This window comes from Macaca nemestrina, chromosome 10, assembly GCF_043159975.1.
Source record: "Macaca nemestrina isolate mMacNem1 chromosome 10, mMacNem.hap1, whole genome shotgun sequence".
Taxonomy (NCBI): domain Eukaryota; kingdom Metazoa; phylum Chordata; class Mammalia; order Primates; family Cercopithecidae; genus Macaca; species Macaca nemestrina.
The window spans coordinates 136,856,173-136,875,637 of NC_092134.1; the positions used below are offsets into that span (position 1 = coordinate 136,856,173).

The 19,465-nt window shown below is 52.9% G+C and overlaps 1 protein-coding gene across 1 annotated transcript; it reads left to right on the forward strand.

Moving 5' to 3' along the window:
* Nucleotides 1–4,247: 4,247 nt before the first annotated feature.
* Nucleotides 4,248–19,463, forward strand: LOC105484176 (TNF receptor superfamily member 1A). The gene is made up of 10 exons (XM_011745551.2): nt 4,248–4,563; nt 12,709–12,862; nt 13,086–13,214; nt 13,436–13,585; nt 13,804–13,882; nt 17,281–17,354; nt 17,484–17,597; nt 17,900–17,928; nt 18,128–18,416; nt 18,577–19,463. Exons 1-10 carry the CDS (start codon nt 4,525–4,527, stop codon nt 18,885–18,887), a joined length of 1,368 nt encoding a protein of 455 aa, XP_011743853.2. The 5' UTR covers nt 4,248–4,524; the 3' UTR covers nt 18,888–19,463.
* Nucleotides 19,464–19,465: the final 2 nt, after the last annotated feature.

Genomic DNA, 19,465 nt, shown 5'->3' on the forward strand with positions numbered 1-19,465 from the left:
GTTTCACCGTGGTCTCAATCTCCTGACCTTGTGATCCGCCCGCCTCGGCCTCCCAGAGTGCTGGGATTACAGGCGTGAGCCACCGCGCCCGGCCTGAACTTCATAATTCTTACAGAACTAGCCATGAACCCAGCTCCCTTTCTATGACTCACCCTGCCACGCTGTGACACGTGGAGTCTGAATGGCAGGTCTGGGGCTAGAACCCACGTCACCTGGACTTGGAGTTCAGTGACCTTTTGGGTTAAGCATGTGCCTCTGTGTGTGTGTGTGTGTGTGTGTGTGTGTGCACGTGCACGCACCTATGTGTGTGACATGGGGGAGGAAGGTCACTGCTCTCTGTAGCTGTTTTCTTCATCCTTTGCTCTACAAACCCAAACAGCCAATTCTGCCATCCCCAGTCTGCCCCTTTCCTGTTTCTCCATCTCCTCTGACCATGATTTTTTTCTATCCCTGGAGGGATGATGGTCTCATTCTCACCTCCTCCACAAAACGTGCTGGCTTTTCATATTCCTAGATCCACCCACTTCTCACCATCTTTTCTTTTTTCTAAACAAAATTTTATTGAAAAATTTAATACAACATATGTCAAAGTTGTAAAGTCATTGAGTAAATAAGCATTTATCCTAAATATTGAACAATATTCTCCTTTTGTGGCAGGCTATGTGTCATGGCTTTGGCACTTTGCACAGACTATTAGAAATACCTTTTAATATTAAAAATAGGACATTGAGGCCCGGCGCGGAGGCTCATGCCTGTAATCCCAGCACTTTGGGAGGTTGAGGTGGGTGTTACCTGAAGTCAGGAGTTCAAGACTAGCCTAGCTAACATGGAGAAACCCCATCTCTCCTAAATACAAAAAATTAGCCAGGCGTGATGGCACATGCCTATAATCCCAGCTACTTGGGAGGCTGAGCAGGAGAATTGCTTGAACCTGGGAGGCGGAGGTTGTAGTGAGCCGAGATTGCGCCACTGCACTTCGGCCTGGGCAACAAGAGCAAAACTCTATCAGAAAAAAAGGCCGGGTACAGTGGCTCACACCTGTAATCCCAGCACTTTGGGAGGTGGAGGCAGGTGGATCACAAGGTCAGGAGATAGAGACCATCCTGGCTAACACAGTGAAACCCTGTCTCTACTAAAAATACAAAAAAAACTTAGCCAGGTTGGGCACGGTGACTCAAGCCCATAATCCCAGCACTTTGGGAGGTCGAGACGGGCGGATCACGAGGTCAGGAGATCAAGATCATCCTGGCTAACACAGTGAAACCCCGTCTCTACTAAAAATACAAAACATTAGCCAGGGGAGGTGGCAGGTGACTGTAGTCCCAGCTACTCGGGAGGCTGAGGCAGGAGAATGGCGTGAACCCAGGAGGCGGAGCTGGCAGTGAGCCTAGATCGTGCCACTGCACTCCAGCCTGGGTGACAGAGTGAGACGCTGTCTCAAAAAAAAAAAAAAAAAAAATTAGCCAGGCGTGGTGGTGGGTGCCTGTAGTCCCAGCTACTTGGAAGGCTGAGGCAGAAGAATGGCGTGAACCTGGAAGGCCCAGCTTGCAGTGAGCCGAGATCATGCCACTGCACTTCAGCCTGGGCAACAAGAGTGAAACTCTATCTCAAAAAAAAAAAAAAAAATAGGACGTTGAAGTTGGTTTCTTTTTTTGATACAGAGTCTCGCTCTGTCGGCCAGGCTGGAGTAAAGTGGCAGGATCTTGGCTCACTGCAACCTCTGCCTCCCGGGTTCAAGGAATTCTCCTGCCTCAGCCTCATGAGTAGCTGGGATTATAGGCACGGGCCACCATGCCTGGCTAATTTTTGTATTTTTAGTAGACACAGGGTTTCACCATGTTGGTCAGGTTGATCTCAAACTCCTGACCTTGTGATTCGCCTGCCTCAACCTCCCAAAGTGCTGGGATTACAGGCATGAGCCACTGCGCTCTGCCTTTTTTTTTTTTTTTTTTTTTTTGCCGCCCTCTCCCATACCACACTCCCCTGTATCACTTATCCTTCTGAAGTTGTTATTAATCATTAATACAACTAGCTGGGCATAGTGGTGTGCGATGGTAGTCTTAGCCACTCGGAAGGCTGAGGTGGGAGGCTAACTTGAGGCCAAGAGTTCTAGGTTAGGTGAGCTACGATTGCACCATTTGCACTTTAGCCTGGGTGACAGAGCAAGCTCCTGTTTCAAAAATAATAATAATAATTGCTACGACTTATTAAATGCTTAATATAAGGCAAACACTTGCTAAACACTTTATATGCCTGATTTAAGCATCAAGCCAGTTCTGTGAAGGGTACCAGCAAGTTTCCCATTTTTTAGATGAGCAGACTGAGGTTCTTCTCACTGCTTCATACTGGAAACTTGCACTTGATTCTAAGGCCCCTGCTTCTTCAAGAACTCCACTTTGGGTTCGCTTCTACTGTCCCCGGAGTCTACCTTTGTGATGGTGGTGAGCTGCTTCCTTTCTGAATCCACTTTCAACCCTACAGTTCTCCAGAAGCTGGATGATGGGACGGAGTAAAGTCAGCTCCCCCAGCAGTGAGGGACACAGAAGCTCCATTCTCATCTACGGATCACAGAGGGGAAGCCAGGAAGAGCCAGGGGACGGTGGACTTGGGGCTGGGAGGTCATTTCAGAGGGAGAAGGGGTGAGAAGCTCTGATTTCAAGTTCCAAAGCCCTAGGGCCTCCCTCTTCTCTGTCTCCCTGCATTTCTAGCTGCCTCAGCAGCTGAAGGCCCTTGGGCGGGTGTAGGAAAGGTCATTGTACCAAGAAGATAGTTGGGTAAATGCTGTACCTTTGTTGTAGGATTCTCTTGGGAGATGTCTGCATCAGTGGGGATGGCATAAAGTAACCAGAGTCAGGATGTGGGGTCTGACTCAGTAACAGAAAAAGTGGCAGCGTGTGTCTCATAGCCAAAACAGCCCTTGGACCGGGAGTCAGGAGTCTGGGGTTCTCGGTTGGCTCTGCCTCCTGGCACACTGGGTTTCTGGACCTCAGTTTTCTCCTCTATAAAACCAGGGGGTTGGCCGGGCATGGTGGCTCACACCTGTAATCCTAGATCTTTGGGAGGCTGAGGTGGGCAGATCGCTTGGACCCAGGAGTTCAAGACCAGCCTGTGTAACATGGCAAGACCCTGTCTCTACAAAAAGTACAAAAATTACCCGGGCGTGGTGATATGCACCTACAGTCCCAGCTACTTGGGAGGCTGAGGTGGGAGAATTACTTGAGCCTGGGAGGTCGAGGCTGCAGTGTGCTGTGATGGTACCACTGCACTCCAGCTTGGGAAACAGAGCGGACCCTCGAAACAAACACAAAAATGAAAAACAAGCAAATGGAGAAATAAAAAAAACCTAGGGGGTTGTAGTAGATGATCTCTAAGGTTAGTTACAATTGAGGTATTGGAATATTTAGGAAAGAGCACTGGGAATATACTAGGAACACTTGATGGAGATATCTTTATTTCCACGGCAGCTTAGTGGATATGTCTCATTGATGCTCATGGTATCACTCTCCCCATGTAGGTGGGCAGGCATTGTTACCCCTATTTAATAAATGAGGAACCAACAGAGGCTTAGGAGAGGAGTTGCCTGATGTCCCATGATTGGTGGCAGAGCAAGGATCAACCGTGGGGCAGGGTGGGGGGACCTGGCCAGGCAGCGACTGGATGAGACCTGGGGTGAGAAGTGGCAGGGACCCAGTCAGGGCAGAAAATGAGGGTTAGGACTTACTTTGAGGTTTGGATTGGATCGGTAAATTCCCAAGAAAGAGGGAGACCAGGAGGCTAGTGAAGAATTGTGGAGTAAAGGGGAGGATTACTAAGGGACATGGAGTATCTATCATGTGTCAGACGCTTATCTATGTCTCTCGTGTCTGAACAAATCCTTGCAGGAACCCCAGGAGACAGGTTATCTCCACTCTGCAAATTGGAAAACGGACCCAGAGAGGTTCAGTTATGTGTCCGAGACCACCCAGCTAAGAAGCTAAGCATTCTGAACTGGAACCCAGAGAATTTGACTCCCAAACTCTGGGTCTTTTCATTGCTGTGTTCCATTTGGGAAAGGCTAGGGATGCGGGGAAGCGGCTTATTGCCCCTTGGTGTTTGGTTGGGAGTGGTGGGATTGGTGGGTTGGGGGCGCAAGGCAGCCAGATCTGAGACTCTTGCGCTTGTGACTGGACTACAAAGAGTTAAAGAACCTTGGGCCTCCTCCTCCCGCCTCCTCTGGCCTCCTCCTCCAGCTCTTCCTGTCCCGCTGTTGCAACACCGCCTCACTCTTCCCCTCCCACCTCCTCTCTCCTCCTCTCTGCTTTAATTTTCTCAGAATTCTCTGGACTCAGGCTCCAGTTCTGGCCTTTGGGGTTCAAGATCACTGGAACCAGGCCGTGGTCTCTATGCCCGAGTCTCAACCCTCAACTGTCACCCCAAGACACTTGGGACGTCCTGGACAGACCGAGTCCCGGGAAGCCGCCAGCGCTGCCGCTGCCACACTGTCCTGAGCCCAAATGGGGGAGTGAGAGGCCATAGCTGTCTGGCATGGGCCTCTCCACCGTGCCTGACCTACTGCTGCCACTGGTGAGACCAGGGACAAAGGGAAGAGTGGGCTGGTGGGCGAAGCACCGCCCGGCCGGCGTGGCCCCTCTCCGGGAGGGGGCCGAGCCTCTCCTGCCCGGGCCTGGTCCTGGCGCCGGCCTCAGGCCTGCAGGTCCTAACGTCAGCCACTGCCAGTGTGGGGTTCCCCATGCATCCACCGCTTGGAGTAGGGGCTGCGCTGAGGCAGGGGAATGGGAGAAGTTTGAGAGGGAGAGAGTAAAAGGAAGCCCTGAGCCCTGACAGCCGTGGAAGTTTGCGAGGGCCACGGGAATGTGGGCAGGTGATAGGCCCAGGGTGGGGCAGGTTTGGTGGGGAAAGGAAAGGAGTGGGAGTAGGAAGGTTAGCGCTCTGGGAGTCCAGACGGTTCTGAATTCTGTCCCTGCAGTCAGCTGGCTGGCCTGCAGTGTGCTGGGCCGTGGGGAGGCAAGGCTGCCTGTGGAACCTGGCAAAGCACACCCTGTAGGGCAGGAGTTTGGCGGCTGGTGAAGTGGGGGAGTGAGTTGAGGAGTGGGGATGGGGTGGTGTGGTGGGTTTGGGATGCCTGTGGCAGGAGGTATTTGAGAATGGGCTGGGACACTGGATGGGGCAAGGCAACCCAGTGGACAGCGTCCCCAGTACCCTGGCCAAGCCCCCGTCTCTCACCTGGGGACATTCTTTACCCTTCTGCCTGCTGCTAGGCGGGTGGCCTCTGTGGGACTGAGCCTTCCCAGGGAGCTAGCCCTACCCCCACCTGGTCAGTGTCGCTGGGCCTGTCCTCCAGCTTCCCCTCCCCGCTGCTTTCCACAGAGCTAAACAACAATCCCTTGGTTTCTTATTCTACAGTTCAGTTTGGGGAAGTTGGTAGAAAGTTGTTTTCGTCACTGGAAAATGTCCCCTTCTCTGGCTTCAGCCTTGTTTCAATGTATCCTTGATCGTCCTCCACGTCTTGGCCCGGGAATCATCCCGTTCAGATGCCCTGGGCCCATCTAGTTGGGCAGATTTTCCCTGTCCTGTTGTGGCCCTGCCCTGCCCGGCCTCTGAAGGCCGCGCCTACCTCCCCTCTCTTTAGTGCCTTATACTTTTCCTCTCCCACCATTCCTTTCTTTCCAACAATCTCCCCAGACTCTCCTCAGACTTCTCAAAGCCTCTTTTTTTGAAATCTTTTCTCGCTAGTCCTCCTTCCCCTCCTCTCTGCTCTGCTCCGGTCCCACATTTCCAGCCTCAGGTCCCCAAGCAGCACGTCCCTTGTCAGGGTCTCACTCTTCTCCTTCTCCCTCCTCCTTAGTCCCACCCCCTCTTCCCTTCCTCCCGCTGTCCTTCCCCCCACGGTCTCCCCACCAGCCAGCTGCCCTGACATCCTGCTTCTGTTTTCTGTTTGGGGGCGGCCCTGGCTCCCTCACGCACCTGCTGCACGAACAGGAGCAGCTTCTATTAACCTAACCTTCCATGCCTTTGTTTCTTTTTTTTTTTTTTTTTTTTTTTTTTTTTTTGAGATGGAGTCTCGCTGTGTTGCCCGGGCTGGAGTGCAGTGGCCGGATCTCAGCTCACTGCAAGCTCCGCCTCCTGGGTTTTTACACCATTCTCCTGCCTCAGCCTCCCGAGTAGCTGGGACTACAGGCACCCGCCACCTCGCCCAGCTAGTTTTTTTTGTATTTTTAGTAGAGACGGGGTTTCACCGTGTTAGCCAGGATGGTCTCGATCTCCTGACCTCGTGATCCGCCCGTCTCGGCCTCCCAAAGTGCTGGGATTACAGGCTTGAGCCACCGCGCCCGGCCGCCTTTGTTTCTTTATCTCCACAACGGGGGTCATAGTCATGACCTCATACTGTTGTTTTGAAGATTGAATAGACTGATACATGTTAAGTGTTCCTTTGATTTGTTAAGTGTCCACTCTAGGCTAGACACTGTGATAGGTGCTGGGATTACAGCAGAGAACAAAATCCCTGCCCATAGCTTTGACAGTCCATCAGGGAAACAGGTTGTAGCAAATAGAAAGCACTCAATAAAGTGTTTATATTGCTGTGATTAGTAGTAATTACTGGGTGGTTACCTGTGTTTGGAAAATAGAGGGTAAATGTAGCCTGAACAGGTAAAGGGAAGTGCCTGGGTCCTGGGGTGCTTCAGCCCAGGTGGGATTACGTCTCCTAAGAGACAGAAGCCTGGCCTGGAGCTGGGGGAAAGGGGAAACAAAGGGAATGCAACATCCTTCTGAATGTCTCACCATTCAATGGGCAATGCAGAGCGTACTGTGTGGGGGGTGGACGTGGGGGCGGGGGGGCGGTGAGGTAAGGTAGGGGAGTAGGGAAGAATGATACAGGAGAGATGGTGGCAAAGCAAACAGGATTTTGCTGCTCTCAAAGAGCTTACAGCCTAGGAACCAAGATGGCTTACAGTGAAAAATGATGTCAGAGCAATCCGGAGGAAAATATCCACAAATGCATGGTGATGTGGTGTCCTGGAGCACCAATGGGAGGAGAAGGAACTGGGGAAGGAGACGAGCCTTAGTCCACTGCCTTGCCTTGCTTAGCCGGTCTCAGCTCCTGTGCTCAGCTACAGAAAATTCAGGAGCTTCCCCACGCTGCTTCAGTGTCCTTCGCCGTGCAACTGCAGCATTCCCTGTATAGAGGTCAGTGCCAACAACTGACTGTCTTTGACTCAAGCGAGAGTTCTTGAGAGCACGAGCTGTGTATTATCCACCTCAGCATCCCTAGCACCCATACAGGACCTGTCACATAAACTGTACTCCTTAGCTATTTGCTGAATGAATTAAGGAACAAGAGATGGGTCAGATGGGATGGGGGAGGGAAAGCCTCATAGAAAAGTGGATGTGGAGCTGACATCTGAAGTCACTGCCTGTCAGGGTAGCTATAAAGGAGGGAGGCAGAATTGGACACTGATGTGAGGAAGGGGAGAGAAATGGAGAGATGGGATTTTGTGTTGATGGGCAGGGTGGCAGGAAATCAGACACCTTGGTGGGAGTGGAAAGACCATGTTGAGAAACACTAAGAAATATGAATGGGAAAATTAGAGGGAGTCGGGGAGAGGATGGAGGAAGAGTGTTGAATATGGTCCCAGGTGGAGGAATTCATTTCATTCGTTTATTCAGAAGCTGTTCTCTTAGGGCACACTCTGTGCCTGGACTGTGATTAGAAGTGAGGTGAGGCATCTCAGATGGGTGCCGTGGCTCATGCCTGTAATTCTAGCACTTCAGGAGGCCGAGGCGTGTGGATTGCCTGAGTCCAGGAGTTCGAGACTAGCCTGGGCAACACAGTAAAACCCTGTCTGTACAAAAAATACGAAGATTAGCAGGGCATGGTGGGGCGTGCTTGTCATCCCAGCATTTGGGAGACTGAGCTCAGGAGAATCGCTTGGGCCCAGGAGGTGGAGGTTGTAGTGAGCCCTGACCACACCACTACATTCCATCCTGGTGGTGAAGGTTGCAGTGAACTGCGACAGAGTGAGACCCTATTTAAAAAAAAAAAGAGAAGTGAGGCATCCCTGGAGGTGCCCATTCAGATCATTTCCATGACCATGGAAGTGTTTTGGAGCCAGGCTCTGGAGATGGAGAGGAAGGTTCACACACTTGTGTGTGCCATTTAAAGCCTGAATGAAGATAAAAATGTGTGTAGGATGGGTGGGAGCAGAAGAGAGGCTAGAAGACGACTGCAATAACCCAGGTGTGAGGCAACCCAGGGATGCAGAGAGGGCTAAGAGATCACAGAGGGAGGCCTTGCAAGACTGACACATGGGATGGCAGCAGGGATAGGGACAGGGCCCTGGGGAGGGAGCGTGGCAGGGTCTCAACATTCATCCGGGAAGTTGATGGTGTGACATTTGTCTAGGTGAGGAGATGGATGAAGTCCGTTTGGGGCATGTTAAGGGCCAGGGAAATGGTCGTGTGGAAGGGTGCACCTACCAAGCTAGAGGAGAGGTGCTCCAACTTCTTTCTGCCTTTGTATAATTCGGACGCACTGTGTTCACTCATCAGTGGTTCTCAAAAGGAGAGGAGCACACCAGACTCTTCAGTAAGGGTGTGTGTGCTTGTGTGTGGGGAGGTGGGGGGATGGTCTGAAAACTCTCCCCTGGAGATAAATATATTCCTACTAGGGGTGCTGTCTCCTCATCTCCCTCTTTGAGAATCACTGGCTTCCACCAGAGTGGAAGACAGATGTGTCATTAGATCGATCAGTTGATCTGTATTTATCTGCTCCCAGTCTGGAGGCCTGGTTCTGGGAGCTGAGAGGACACCAGGGGAGGATAAGACACTTTCTGACCAACACATTATTTGATCTGTCATCTTACAAGGTTCGTGGTCACTTTGGGGAGATCCTATCTGTCAACCAACATAACCATATTATGATAAGAGCCAAAAGTAGATAGGGTCAGTTCACGTGAGTTGAGCCCACAGGGGCTGTGGGTCTCAGGAGCTGGGGTGGAGGAAACAGATATCATCAATGGAGGTTTCATGGGAGGAAGATGGGATCTCAGCTGGGCGCTTGGAGGAGAAGCTGCCATGGCCTCCCCCAACATCTTGACATTAAATGAACAGACACATGAATGAGGGGGAAAGGAAGACTGATTGGGTCCCTGCAAGGTGGCTGGATCAGGGTCAGACCACAAGGCCGATCTCAGCTTCGCCTCCCCACTCTGCAGCCCCAGCACAGGAAGTCACACTTTAAAGCCTTCTCTGGCGGAAATTGTGGGGGAGTTGGAGGGGTGTTGGGCCACCCCCTCAACTGTCTCTCCACAGGCACCCCAGCTTCCGGCCCTTCTGCTCCAGGCTGGAGTCTGGGCCTGAAGAGCTCACCTCCTGTTTCGGCTGTTTTGCTTCACTAATGCAACTGCTGAGGACTGGGCTCACTGGGGCCAGCTGATGCCAGCAGTGGTGCCCAGTGGTGGGGAGTCTGAGGGCCCTGGCTCCCAGGGGTCAGAGAGGGCTGACCCGGAGCATTCTGGGGGCCAGGGGAAGCCTGGGAAGCAGGGCTGGTTCTTCCGTCTGGCATCCCTTCTCGCCTGCTCCCTCGTTCCTGGAAGTGGGTGTTCAGGGCTCTGGAGCCTTTCCTGTGCTGCCAGTGGGCTTGGGGAGGGGCTGTGGAGACTCAGAACTGGCCTTATTTCCTAAGGATTGTCTGGGGACGCCAGGGAGGCCCCCAAACCCAGCACAGCTGGCCAGAACCAGCCAGGCTGTGGGAACGTGGTGAACCCAGGGTGGGAGGGCAGCCTCGGCTTGCTTCCTGCTGGGACTGGGGCGTGTTGGGGGCTGGAGTGAGAGCTCACGGGACGGGTGTTGAACTGGGAGGAGGAGCTGGGGCGGGGCCTCAGCTAAAGGATGCTGAGGGGCTAGGAGGAGCCAAGTGGCCCTCAGGGAGGGGAGGGCACAGACCTGATGGGCGGAAGCCAGGGTCGAGGGAGACTTCCCTTTGGGATGGAACGGGGAGAGGGAGGCATTTCCCGGAACATGAGGGCCAAGTGGGACAAGGGTCTGTGGCCTGGCTTTTGGAAAGGGGAGGGGTTGAAAGGGGGTTGAGTGGGGATGGGAAGGAGGGACTGGGCCATAGGAAGAAGGGATTAGATGGAGTCCCTCTTGCAGGCTGGTGCCTTCTGCCTTTCTGCTGACTCATGACCCTTGAGGAGCTGGGGAAGCTGCTAGTTCCCTCTCCCCTCCCTGGATCTCCCTCCCTCTGGCCTGAGTCACTGGGGCGGAGTTGCTGGGAAAATATTTCCCTTTCCCGGATCTGACTTAACCCCCAGAGTGCTGGAAAGAGAAGGGAACATGTGGCCTGAGAAAGCCTCTCTCCCTCCCTCCCCGCAGGGAGGCTCATTCCCCACTGGCCAGAGGTCCCTGAAAAGCTCCCTTTAAGGCTGTCTGGGGCTGGCATCCCCCAGTTCTTCGTCATGACTCTGTCTCTGCCTGTTGACTCTGCCTCAAGCCCCCTGGATGGGATTCAAAGTGCCAGTGACCTTGGGTGCTCCAATAGCTTCTTCAGGGAAAGGAACCACACTTTCAGGATTGGGAAGTTCTTCCCATCACCACCCCAAACCCTTCCTGTTGCCCTGGAAGCCCCAGTCCTGTTCTCAGGGGAGGTGGCACGGCGTTGGCTGGCGTGGGCTGGGGAAGGTTGTCCTCTGAGCAGGGGCGCACACCTCCACCTGCGGGGGCTGCTGTTGTGTTTCTGTGTGTGACTTCCCATGTTTGCGGCTGAGGCTTGAACTTCCGGGCCTGCGCAGCTACAGCTGCAGCATCTCCCAGTGGCTGACTCAGGCTCTGACTGGCCTCCTGCTCCGAAATGTGGAGTTGGTGAGGCTGGGTGGCTGTGGGCTGCCTGGCCCTCCTTCCCCGCGCTAGGGTTTCTGTGATCTGGTGAGTCAGTTACTCCTCAGTGTTTAACAGACGTTGAGGACACCCTCTTATCTTTACACAAAGTGTCTCTTATAGTAGAGAAAAAAAAAAAAACAAAACCGAAGCCCAGGGAAAACCAGAAATGAAGCTGGCAGAGATCAAAGTCCAAGTTGGAGCTAAATATTCACTCCTGGCTTTGCTTTCCTGGCACTGATGCCAGAACAGGACAAGCCGTTTAGCTGCTGTGAGGTTGGCCTGAGACTGCAAAGCGTACCTTCCAGAATACCGTGGCGTGCAGGGGCTCCAGGACTCCCCAGCACGCCCTCAGCTCCCACCTGACAGTCATCCAAGCTGAGTCACTAGCCTTGGCCAGCTCTATTTGAGTGTCCTGCACACCTTTGCCCACTCCTCCCCCCATCTCAACTTTGTCCCCCATCTACCCATGTGGGATCCCCAACCTTTCCCTTTTACTCTCCTCCCCATTTGTCATTGCCAACCCCGGGTGTTTGTGTAAATTTTGAGGTGGAGGGGATGGGCCAGGGAATGTGAGGGCAGGAGGCGGAGTAAGGTTTGATACAAGCATGTAAAGAAACTTCCTTCTGCTTCTGCCCGCTCCCCAGGAATGGAGCTCACAGGAACATCACTCGCCCCCACCACCAGCTGACCTTTTTAGAAATACTCCCGGGATGTGCACAGATCCTCACTGTTTACCTCTGTGAATGTTCACAAAGCAATCACACGGTGAACCCAGCACCCAGAGGAAGAAACACCGCCCCAATCTTTAGGGCTGCTTGTTGGAAGAAAGGGCCATCACTGAAGTAACCTGCCAATTCCCAATCAAAAACACATCCTTTCAACATCTGCCCTGCGTCCAGCACTGTGGGCTGCTGTGGGGGATTTCACAGTAAGGATAAAATACGGGGCTGGACTCACGCCTGTAATCCTAGCACTTTGGGAAGTCAAGGTGGGAGGATCACTTGAGCTCAGGATTTTGAGACCAGCCTGAGCAACATAACAAGACCCTGCCTCTACTAAAAATAAAAAAAAATTAGCTGGGCATGGTGGTGCACGCCTGTAGTCCCAGCTATTCAGGAGGCTAAGGTGGGAGGACTGCTTGAGTGTGGATGGTGGAGGCTGCGGTGATTTTATCACTCCAACCTGGACAACAGAGCAAGATCCTGTCTCAAAAAAAAAAAAATACAGCTTAGGTCTGGGGCCTACTAGCTTTGAGTTGAGGGAACAAAAATGAACACACAGGACAACTAGAGAACAATAAGCATCAGATTATATGATCCCAACTGTCTAAGATTCAAGGAAGAACTCTAACGTTGGTGAGTGGGTTGGCCTGGGCAGCATGTTTCACAAGGAAGGACTTGAGCTGGGGAAGTTTTATTTATTTATTTTTATTTTTATTTTTTATTTATTTATTTATTTATTGAGATGGAGTCTTGCTCTGTCGCCTGGGCTGGAGTGCAGTGGCTGGATCTCAGCTCACTGCAACCTCCGCCTCCCAGGTTTACGCCATTCTCCTGCCTCAGCCTCCCGTGTATCTGGGACTACAGGCGCCTGCCACCTCGCCCAGCTAGTTTTTTGTATTTTTTAGTAGAGACGGGGTTTCACCGAGTTAGCCAGGATGGTCTCGATCTCCTGACCTCGTGATCCGCCCGACTCGGCCTCGCAAAGTGCTGGGATTACAGGCTTGAGCCACTGCACCCGGCCAGAGCTGGGGAAGTTTTAGATCTGCTGCCCCTAAGCTTCCCATCCCTCCCTCTCTTGATGGTGTCTATCCTCTATCTGATTCTTCCCCAGGTGCTCCTGGAGCTGTTGGTGGGAATATACCCCTCAGGGGTTATTGGACTGGTCCCTCCCCTCAGGGACAGGGAGAAGAGAGATAGTGTGTGTCCCCAAGGAAAATACATCCACCCTCAAAATAATTCCGTTTGCTGTACCAAGTGCCACAAAGGTAGGGGCAAGTGGAAACGGTGAATGCCCTCAGGTCTGGGGTGCTGCTTCTTCCTCTGCTTCTTCCAGATGTTCTTCCCTAACTTTGCTGCCTCTCCTGGACTGGGATTTTCTCCCTCCCTCCTCTCCTAGAGACTTCAGGGAATTGGCTCTGGCTGTTGTCCCTAGCATGGGGCTCCTTCCTTGAACTCTCACCTGCAGCCTAACTGCTGCTCCATTCACAGGAACCTACTTGTACAATGACTGTCCAGGCCCGGGGCAGGATACGGACTGCAGGGAGTGTGAGAGCGGCTCCTTCACCGCTTCAGAGAACCACCTCAGGCACTGCCTCAGCTGCTCCAAATGCCGAAAGGGTGAGTGTGCACAGGCTGGAGAGTCAGGCGGGCCTTGACCGGTGTGTGCATGCCTGTCTGTGTGCAGGCTGGTTGGTGTGGGCAGGAAGGTGTGTGTGTTGGGACACTGCGTGGATGTGAGTGTGTGTTACAGAGACAGACACACACTTAGGGGAATATCAGGAAGGAGATGCAGGGACAGGAGGATGCAGGACTCATACCCCATCTTCTCCCCTCACCAGAAATGGGCCAGGTGGAGATCTCTTCTTGCACCGTGGACCGGGACACCGTGTGTGGCTGCAGGAAGAACCAGTACCGGTATTATTGGAGTGAAAACCTTTTCCAGTGCTTCAATTGCAGCCTCTGCCTCAATGGGACCGTGCACCTCTCCTGTGAGTGCAGCTCTCCTGACGCCAAGCCCTCTCCCCACCCCAGGGACTGGCCCTTCCCCATGTAGCGGCATTTCCTTTCCTTCCCCTCCCATAGTCTGTGGGTCTGACGACCAACTCCTCTCTGGCCGCCCCCACCCTTTCCCTCGTCACTTCCTCTGTCCTGTGGGGTGAGGGTGCAGGGTGCTCCTTCTTTAGCTGTGCTGCACTTCTCCCTACAGGCCAGGAGAAACAGAATACCGTGTGCACCTGCCATGCAGGGTTCTTTCTAAGAGAAAACGAGTGTGTCTCCTGTAGTAAGTGAGTATCTCTGAGAGCTGCTGGGCACTGGATGGTGGCATGGATTGGGATGGGTGACTTTGATGGGAGCCACTAGTGGGACAACGGATGCCAGGATGCCCCAGAGTGCTCAGGCTCCTACTGGCTGAGTGGGAGACACTTCGTTAAGACACCAGGCAGTCCTTCCCCTTGCTCTTCAAATCTTTTTTTTTTTTTTTTGGAGACAGAGTCTCGTTCTGTCGCCCAAGCTGGAGTGCAGTGGTGCGATCTTGACTCACTGCAAGCTCTGCCTCCCAGGTTCATGCCTTTCTCCTGGCTCAGCCTCCGGAGTAGCTGGGACTACAGGCGCCCGCCACCACGCCCAGCTAATTTTTTGTATTTTTTAGTAGAGACGGGGTTTCACAGTGTTAGCCAGGATGGTCTCAATCTCCTGACCTCGTGATCCGCCCGTCTCGGCCTCCCAAAGTGCTGGGATTACAGGCTTGAAACACTGCACCCGGCCTCTTTTTTTTTTTTTTTTTTTTTGAGACGGAGTCTGGCTCTGTCACCCAGGCTGGAGTGCAGTGGCCAGATCTCAGCTTACTGCAAGCTCCGCCTCCCAGGTTCACGCCATTCTCCTGCCTCAGCCTCCGGAGTAGCTGGGACTACAGGCGCCCGCCACCTCGCCCGGCTAGTTTTTTGTATTTTTTAGTAGAGCCGGGGTTTCACTGTGTTAGCCAGGATGGTCTCGATCTCCTGACCTCGTGATCCACCCGTCTCGGCCTCCCAAAGTGCTGGGATTACAGGCTTGAGCCACCGCGCCCGGCCTCGCTCTTCAAATCTTAAGGAGTCTTTGAGGATAGAAGATCATGCCCCAAGGACTTGTAGGCCTTCCAACTCAGATATGTAGATTCTTGGGCCATAGGATCTACGATAGTTCATTGATTCTAGGACATACACTCTGACAGCTCTGAAATCAAACTTCCTGTAATTGATGATTCATCAAGGTTTAATTGGCAGCTTTGTGCGTGTCTGAGTAGTCAGGTAAAGAAAAGTGCCTTTTATTCTTGATGGCATCTTAGGTTTGATGAAATATGGTATTTCCCCCTTAGTCTCTGTGTCCAGGCCTCCTCACTCCTGGCTCCACAGTGGCTGTTCTTGTCACTCACTTGCAAAGAATAAACTCTGAGGGCTCTCAGAGTTTGAACCCCAGCATAGCCACTTATTGGCTATGTGACCTTGGGCAAGCTTCTTAACATCTCTGAGCCTGACTTTTATTTATTTATTTATTTTTGAGACAGGGTTTCATTCTGTCACCCAGGCTGGAGTGCAGTGGCACAACCATGGCTCAGCCTCCACCTCCACGGCTCAAGCCATCCTCTTGCCTTAGCCTCCTGAGTAGCTGGGACTACAGGCACACACCACTACAGCCAGCTAATTTTTTACTTTTTGTAGAGACAGGGTCCTACGATGTTGCCCAGGCTAGCCTCGGACTCCTGGGCTCGAGCAATCCTCCGGCCTCCCAAAGTGCGAGGATTACAGGCATGAGCCACCAAGCCTGGCCTGGGCCTTGCCGTTCTTATATTTAAAGTAAGCATAATGACATTCATTTGGTGAATTTATGAGAACCAAAAACAAACAAACAAAACCTGCAACACATCTGACACAAAGCTATTTATTTTCCATTAATCTTCATCTTTTTTTTTTTTTTTTTTTTTTGAGACAGAGTCCTGCTCTGTTGCCCAGGCTGGAATGCAGTGGCGCAACCTTGGCTCACTGCAACCTCTGCCTCTCAGGTTCAAGCGACTCTCCTGCCTCAGCCTCCCGAGTAGCTGGGATTACAGGCACGTGCCACCATGCCTGGCTAATTTTTGTATTTTTAGTACAGATGGGGTTTTACCAGTTTGGTCAGGCTGGTCTCAAACTCCTGGTTATCCACCCGCTTCAGCCTCCCAGAGTGCTGGGATTATAGACGTGAGCCACCGCACCTGGCTTGTCTCTTCCTGAAAGCACTTTTTTTTTTAATTTTTGAGATGGAGTCTCACTCTAATGCCCAGGCTGGAGTGCAATGGCGCGATCTCGGCTCACTGCAAGCTCCACCTCCTGGGTTTACACCATTCTCCTGCCTCAGCCTCCCGAGAAGCTGGGACTACAGGCGCCCGCCAACATGCCTGGCTAATTTTTTTTGTATTTTTAGTAGAGATGGGATTTCACTGTGTTAGCCAGGATGGTCTCAATCTCCTGATGGTCTCGATCTCCTGACTTTGACCCGCCTCGGCCTCCCAAAGTGCTGGGATTATAGCCGTGAGCCACCACACCTGGCTCCGTTTCTTCTTGAAAGCACTTTTATACTATTCTATGTGGTTCTCACCATGAGCTTGAGAGGTGGGCTAAAGTGCCTCTCCCTGCTTTCAGCTTCCTGCTGGGAACTCACTCTCTCAAGTTCCTTCCAGCACCACCCCTTAGAGTTCTCATCACTCCACACTGTCCAGTGACAACTCCCAATGTGGAAGTTCTGCTAGTTCTACAGCGTGCTCTCTGGCTGCCCCAGTAACATGTATTTTTAAATTTTTCGCCGGGCGCGGTGGCTCAAGCCTGTAATCCCAGCACTTCGGGAGGCCGAGGCGGGTGGATCACGAGGTCAGGAGATCGAGACTATCCTGGCTAACATGGTGAAACCCTGTCTCTACTAAAAATACAAAAAACTAGCCGGGCGTGGTGGCGGGCGCCTGTAGTCTCAGCTACTTGGGAGGCTGAGGCGGGAGAATGGCGTGAACCCAGGAGGCGGAGCTTGCAGTGAGCCGAGATCACGCCACTGCACTCCAGCCTGGGAGACACAGCGAGACTCCGTCTCAAAAAATAAATAAATAAATAAATAAAAATAAAATAAATTTTTCATATGCATGTTTGACTCCCCCTCCCCGAAGTCAGGGATTGTAACTAGCAGTGTCATTTAAGAAAAAGCCCTTAAACCTCTCTTTGCGAAAGGATTCTTATCAGCAAAACAGTGATGAAACAGCAATCCCATAACAGCGAGCTAGTTACCTTCTCAAGCACTTATTAATTAAATGAGGCATAATCATTTTGCTTAATCCTCAATCCTGAGAGGTGGGTGATCCCTGTGATGATGAGGAAACCGAGGCTTGGGGGTTAATGGCTTGCCTAGATTCACACTGCTAGCCAAGGAATGGACTGGAATTCATGTGATGACCCTGACTGCTTTTCACATTTTCTCCACAGCCTTTTCAAGATCCCTGCCAATTCTAAAATTAAATGATCCTATGATTAACTGTTTCATTCTTCTGCATCAGTTCCCAAAACAAATTATATCAAGAGACAGCAAAAATATTTGTAAAGGATGTCCAACAATCTGTGTTGCTGTTTTTCTGCGTTCCTCCAATGGTAGGGCCTCTATTCACCAGTGCCATCTCTTCTTTTAGCTGTAAGAAAACCCTGGAGTGCACCAAGTTGTGCCTACCCCAGACTGAGAATGTTAAGGGCACTGAGGACTCAGGTGAGGAGAAGTGACCGTGCTCACCTGCCCTCTCCCTCTCCTTGCCCCGACCCATCCATCCCACCCATCCGTCTATCCCTGTGGCCCCCCTCTGCCCCCTCCTCTGACCAACACCTGCTTTGTCTCCAGGCACCACAGTGCTGTTGCCCCTGGTCATCTTCTTTGGTCTTTGCCTTTTATCCCTCCTCTTCATTGGTTTAATGTATCGCTACCAACGGTGGAAGTCCAAGCTCTACGCCATTGGTGAGTGGGGCCTTTGGGAGGGAGATGGAGCTGGTGGGGGTGAGGGAGGATGTGGGTGGGTGCGATGGACATATGTGGAGGGAGGTGAGGAATGTCCCCTCAGTTCACACTGCTGCGGACTCTGGGTAGAAGGTGGCCCTGGATGGCTGGGGAGAGGTCGAGCTGCATGAGTAGCTCTCTCGTCCCTGGGGCCACATAGGCCCTGAGGCGTGTCACCACAAGTCCCCACTGCCAGCTGAGTCTAGGGTGCCAGGGCTGAGAGAGGAAGTGAAATTTATGATGCTTTCTTTCTTTTTTCTCAGTTTGTGGGAAATCAACACCTGAAAAAGAGGTGAGATGAAATCAGAGAGCTACTCCCAGATGTCCCTGACCGTTCCTCATAATTGCCTAATACTCAGATCCCCTGGAATCATCCTTCACCTCCCGGAGGCTCGCCTCATTCCCTCTAAGTCCCAGCCCCTATCCAGAATAAAGAGGGCCAGGGTTGGTTTTGCTCCCCCACTAATGCTTCACCACCTTCTCTCTTTCAGGGGGAGCTTGAAGGAACTACTACTAAGCCCCTGGCCCCAACCCCAAACTTCAGTCCCACTCCAGGCTTCACCCCCACCCTGGGCTTCAGTCCCATGCCCAGTTCCACCTTCACCTCCAGCTCCACCTATACCCCCGGTGACTGTCCCAACTTCGCGGCTTCCCGCAGAGAGATGGCACCACCCTACCTGGGGGCTGACCCCATCCTTGCAACAGCCCTCGCCTCTGCCCCCATCCCCACTCCCCTTCAGAAGTGGGAGGACAGCGCCCACAAGCCACAGAGCCTAGAGAGTGAGTTTCTCCTGCCGCTGGAGACTGGGGGGAGGAGGCTGGGGGAGGGCCGGGTGAGCGCGGGCGGCCTCCCAGAAGGGACCAGGAGAAGCGGAGGGCACGGGATGCGGGGCGGGGCCTGGGGTTGCCGCCCGAGGCTCACCGGCCTGCGTCCCCGCAGCTGATGACCCCGCGACGCTGTATGCCGTGGTGGAGAACGTGCCCCCGTTGCGCTGGAAGGAATTCGTGCGGCGCCTAGGGCTGAGCGACCACGAGATCGATCGGCTGGAGCTGCAGAACGGGCGCTGCCTGCGCGAGGCGCAATACAGCATGCTGGCGACCTGGAGGCGGCGCACGCCACGACGCGAGGCCACGCTGGAGCTGCTGGGCCGCGTGCTCCGCGACATGGACCTGCTGGGTTGCCTGGAGGACATCGAGGAGGCGCTGTGCAGCCCCGCCGCCCTCCCGCCCGGGCCCGGTCTTCTCAGATGAGGCTGCGCCCCTGCGGGCAGCTCTAAGGATGGTCCTGCAAGATCCCCTTCCAACCCCACTTTTTTCTGGAGAGGAGGGGTCCTGGAGGGGCAAACAGGGGCTAGCAGCCGCCTACTTGGTGCTACCCTCTAGATGTACATAGCTTTTCTCAGCTGCGCGCCGCTGACAGCACTGAGCGCGCGGAGAGAGGAGCGCCGTGGGCTCAAGAGCTTGAGTGGGTGGTTGCGAGGATGAGAGACGCTATGCCTCATGCCCGGATGAGAGACGCTATGCCTCATGCCCGTTTTGGGTGTCCTCACCAGCAAGGCTGCTCAGGGGCTCCTGGTTCGTCCCTGAGCCTTTTTCACAGTACATAAGCAGTTTTTGTTTGTTTTTGGTTTTTTTTTGTTGTTTTTTAAAATCAATCATGTTACACTAATAGAAACTTGGCAGTCCTATGCCCTCTGCCTGGACAAGCACAAAGCAAGCTGAACTGTCCCAAGGCGGGGGCGAGCACGGAACAATGGGGCCTTCAGCTGGAGCTGTGGACTTTTGTAAATACACTAAAACTTCTGAAATTAAAGCTCTGCTCTTAGAGA

What these genes read in the sequence shown, in the direction of transcription:
- LOC105484176 (XM_011745551.2), top strand. Translation starts at nt 4,525, where the DNA reads ATGGGCCTCTCCACCGTGCCTGACCTACTGCTGCCACTG. An exon ending in CTGTACCAAGTGCCACAAAG is followed by an intron (nt 12,863 to 13,085) that starts GTAGGGGCAAGT and finishes CTCCATTCACAG; the next exon opens with GAACCTACTTGTACAATGAC. An exon ending in TAAGGGCACTGAGGACTCAG is followed by an intron (nt 17,355 to 17,483) that starts GTGAGGAGAAGT and finishes CTTTGTCTCCAG; the next exon opens with GCACCACAGTGCTGTTGCCC.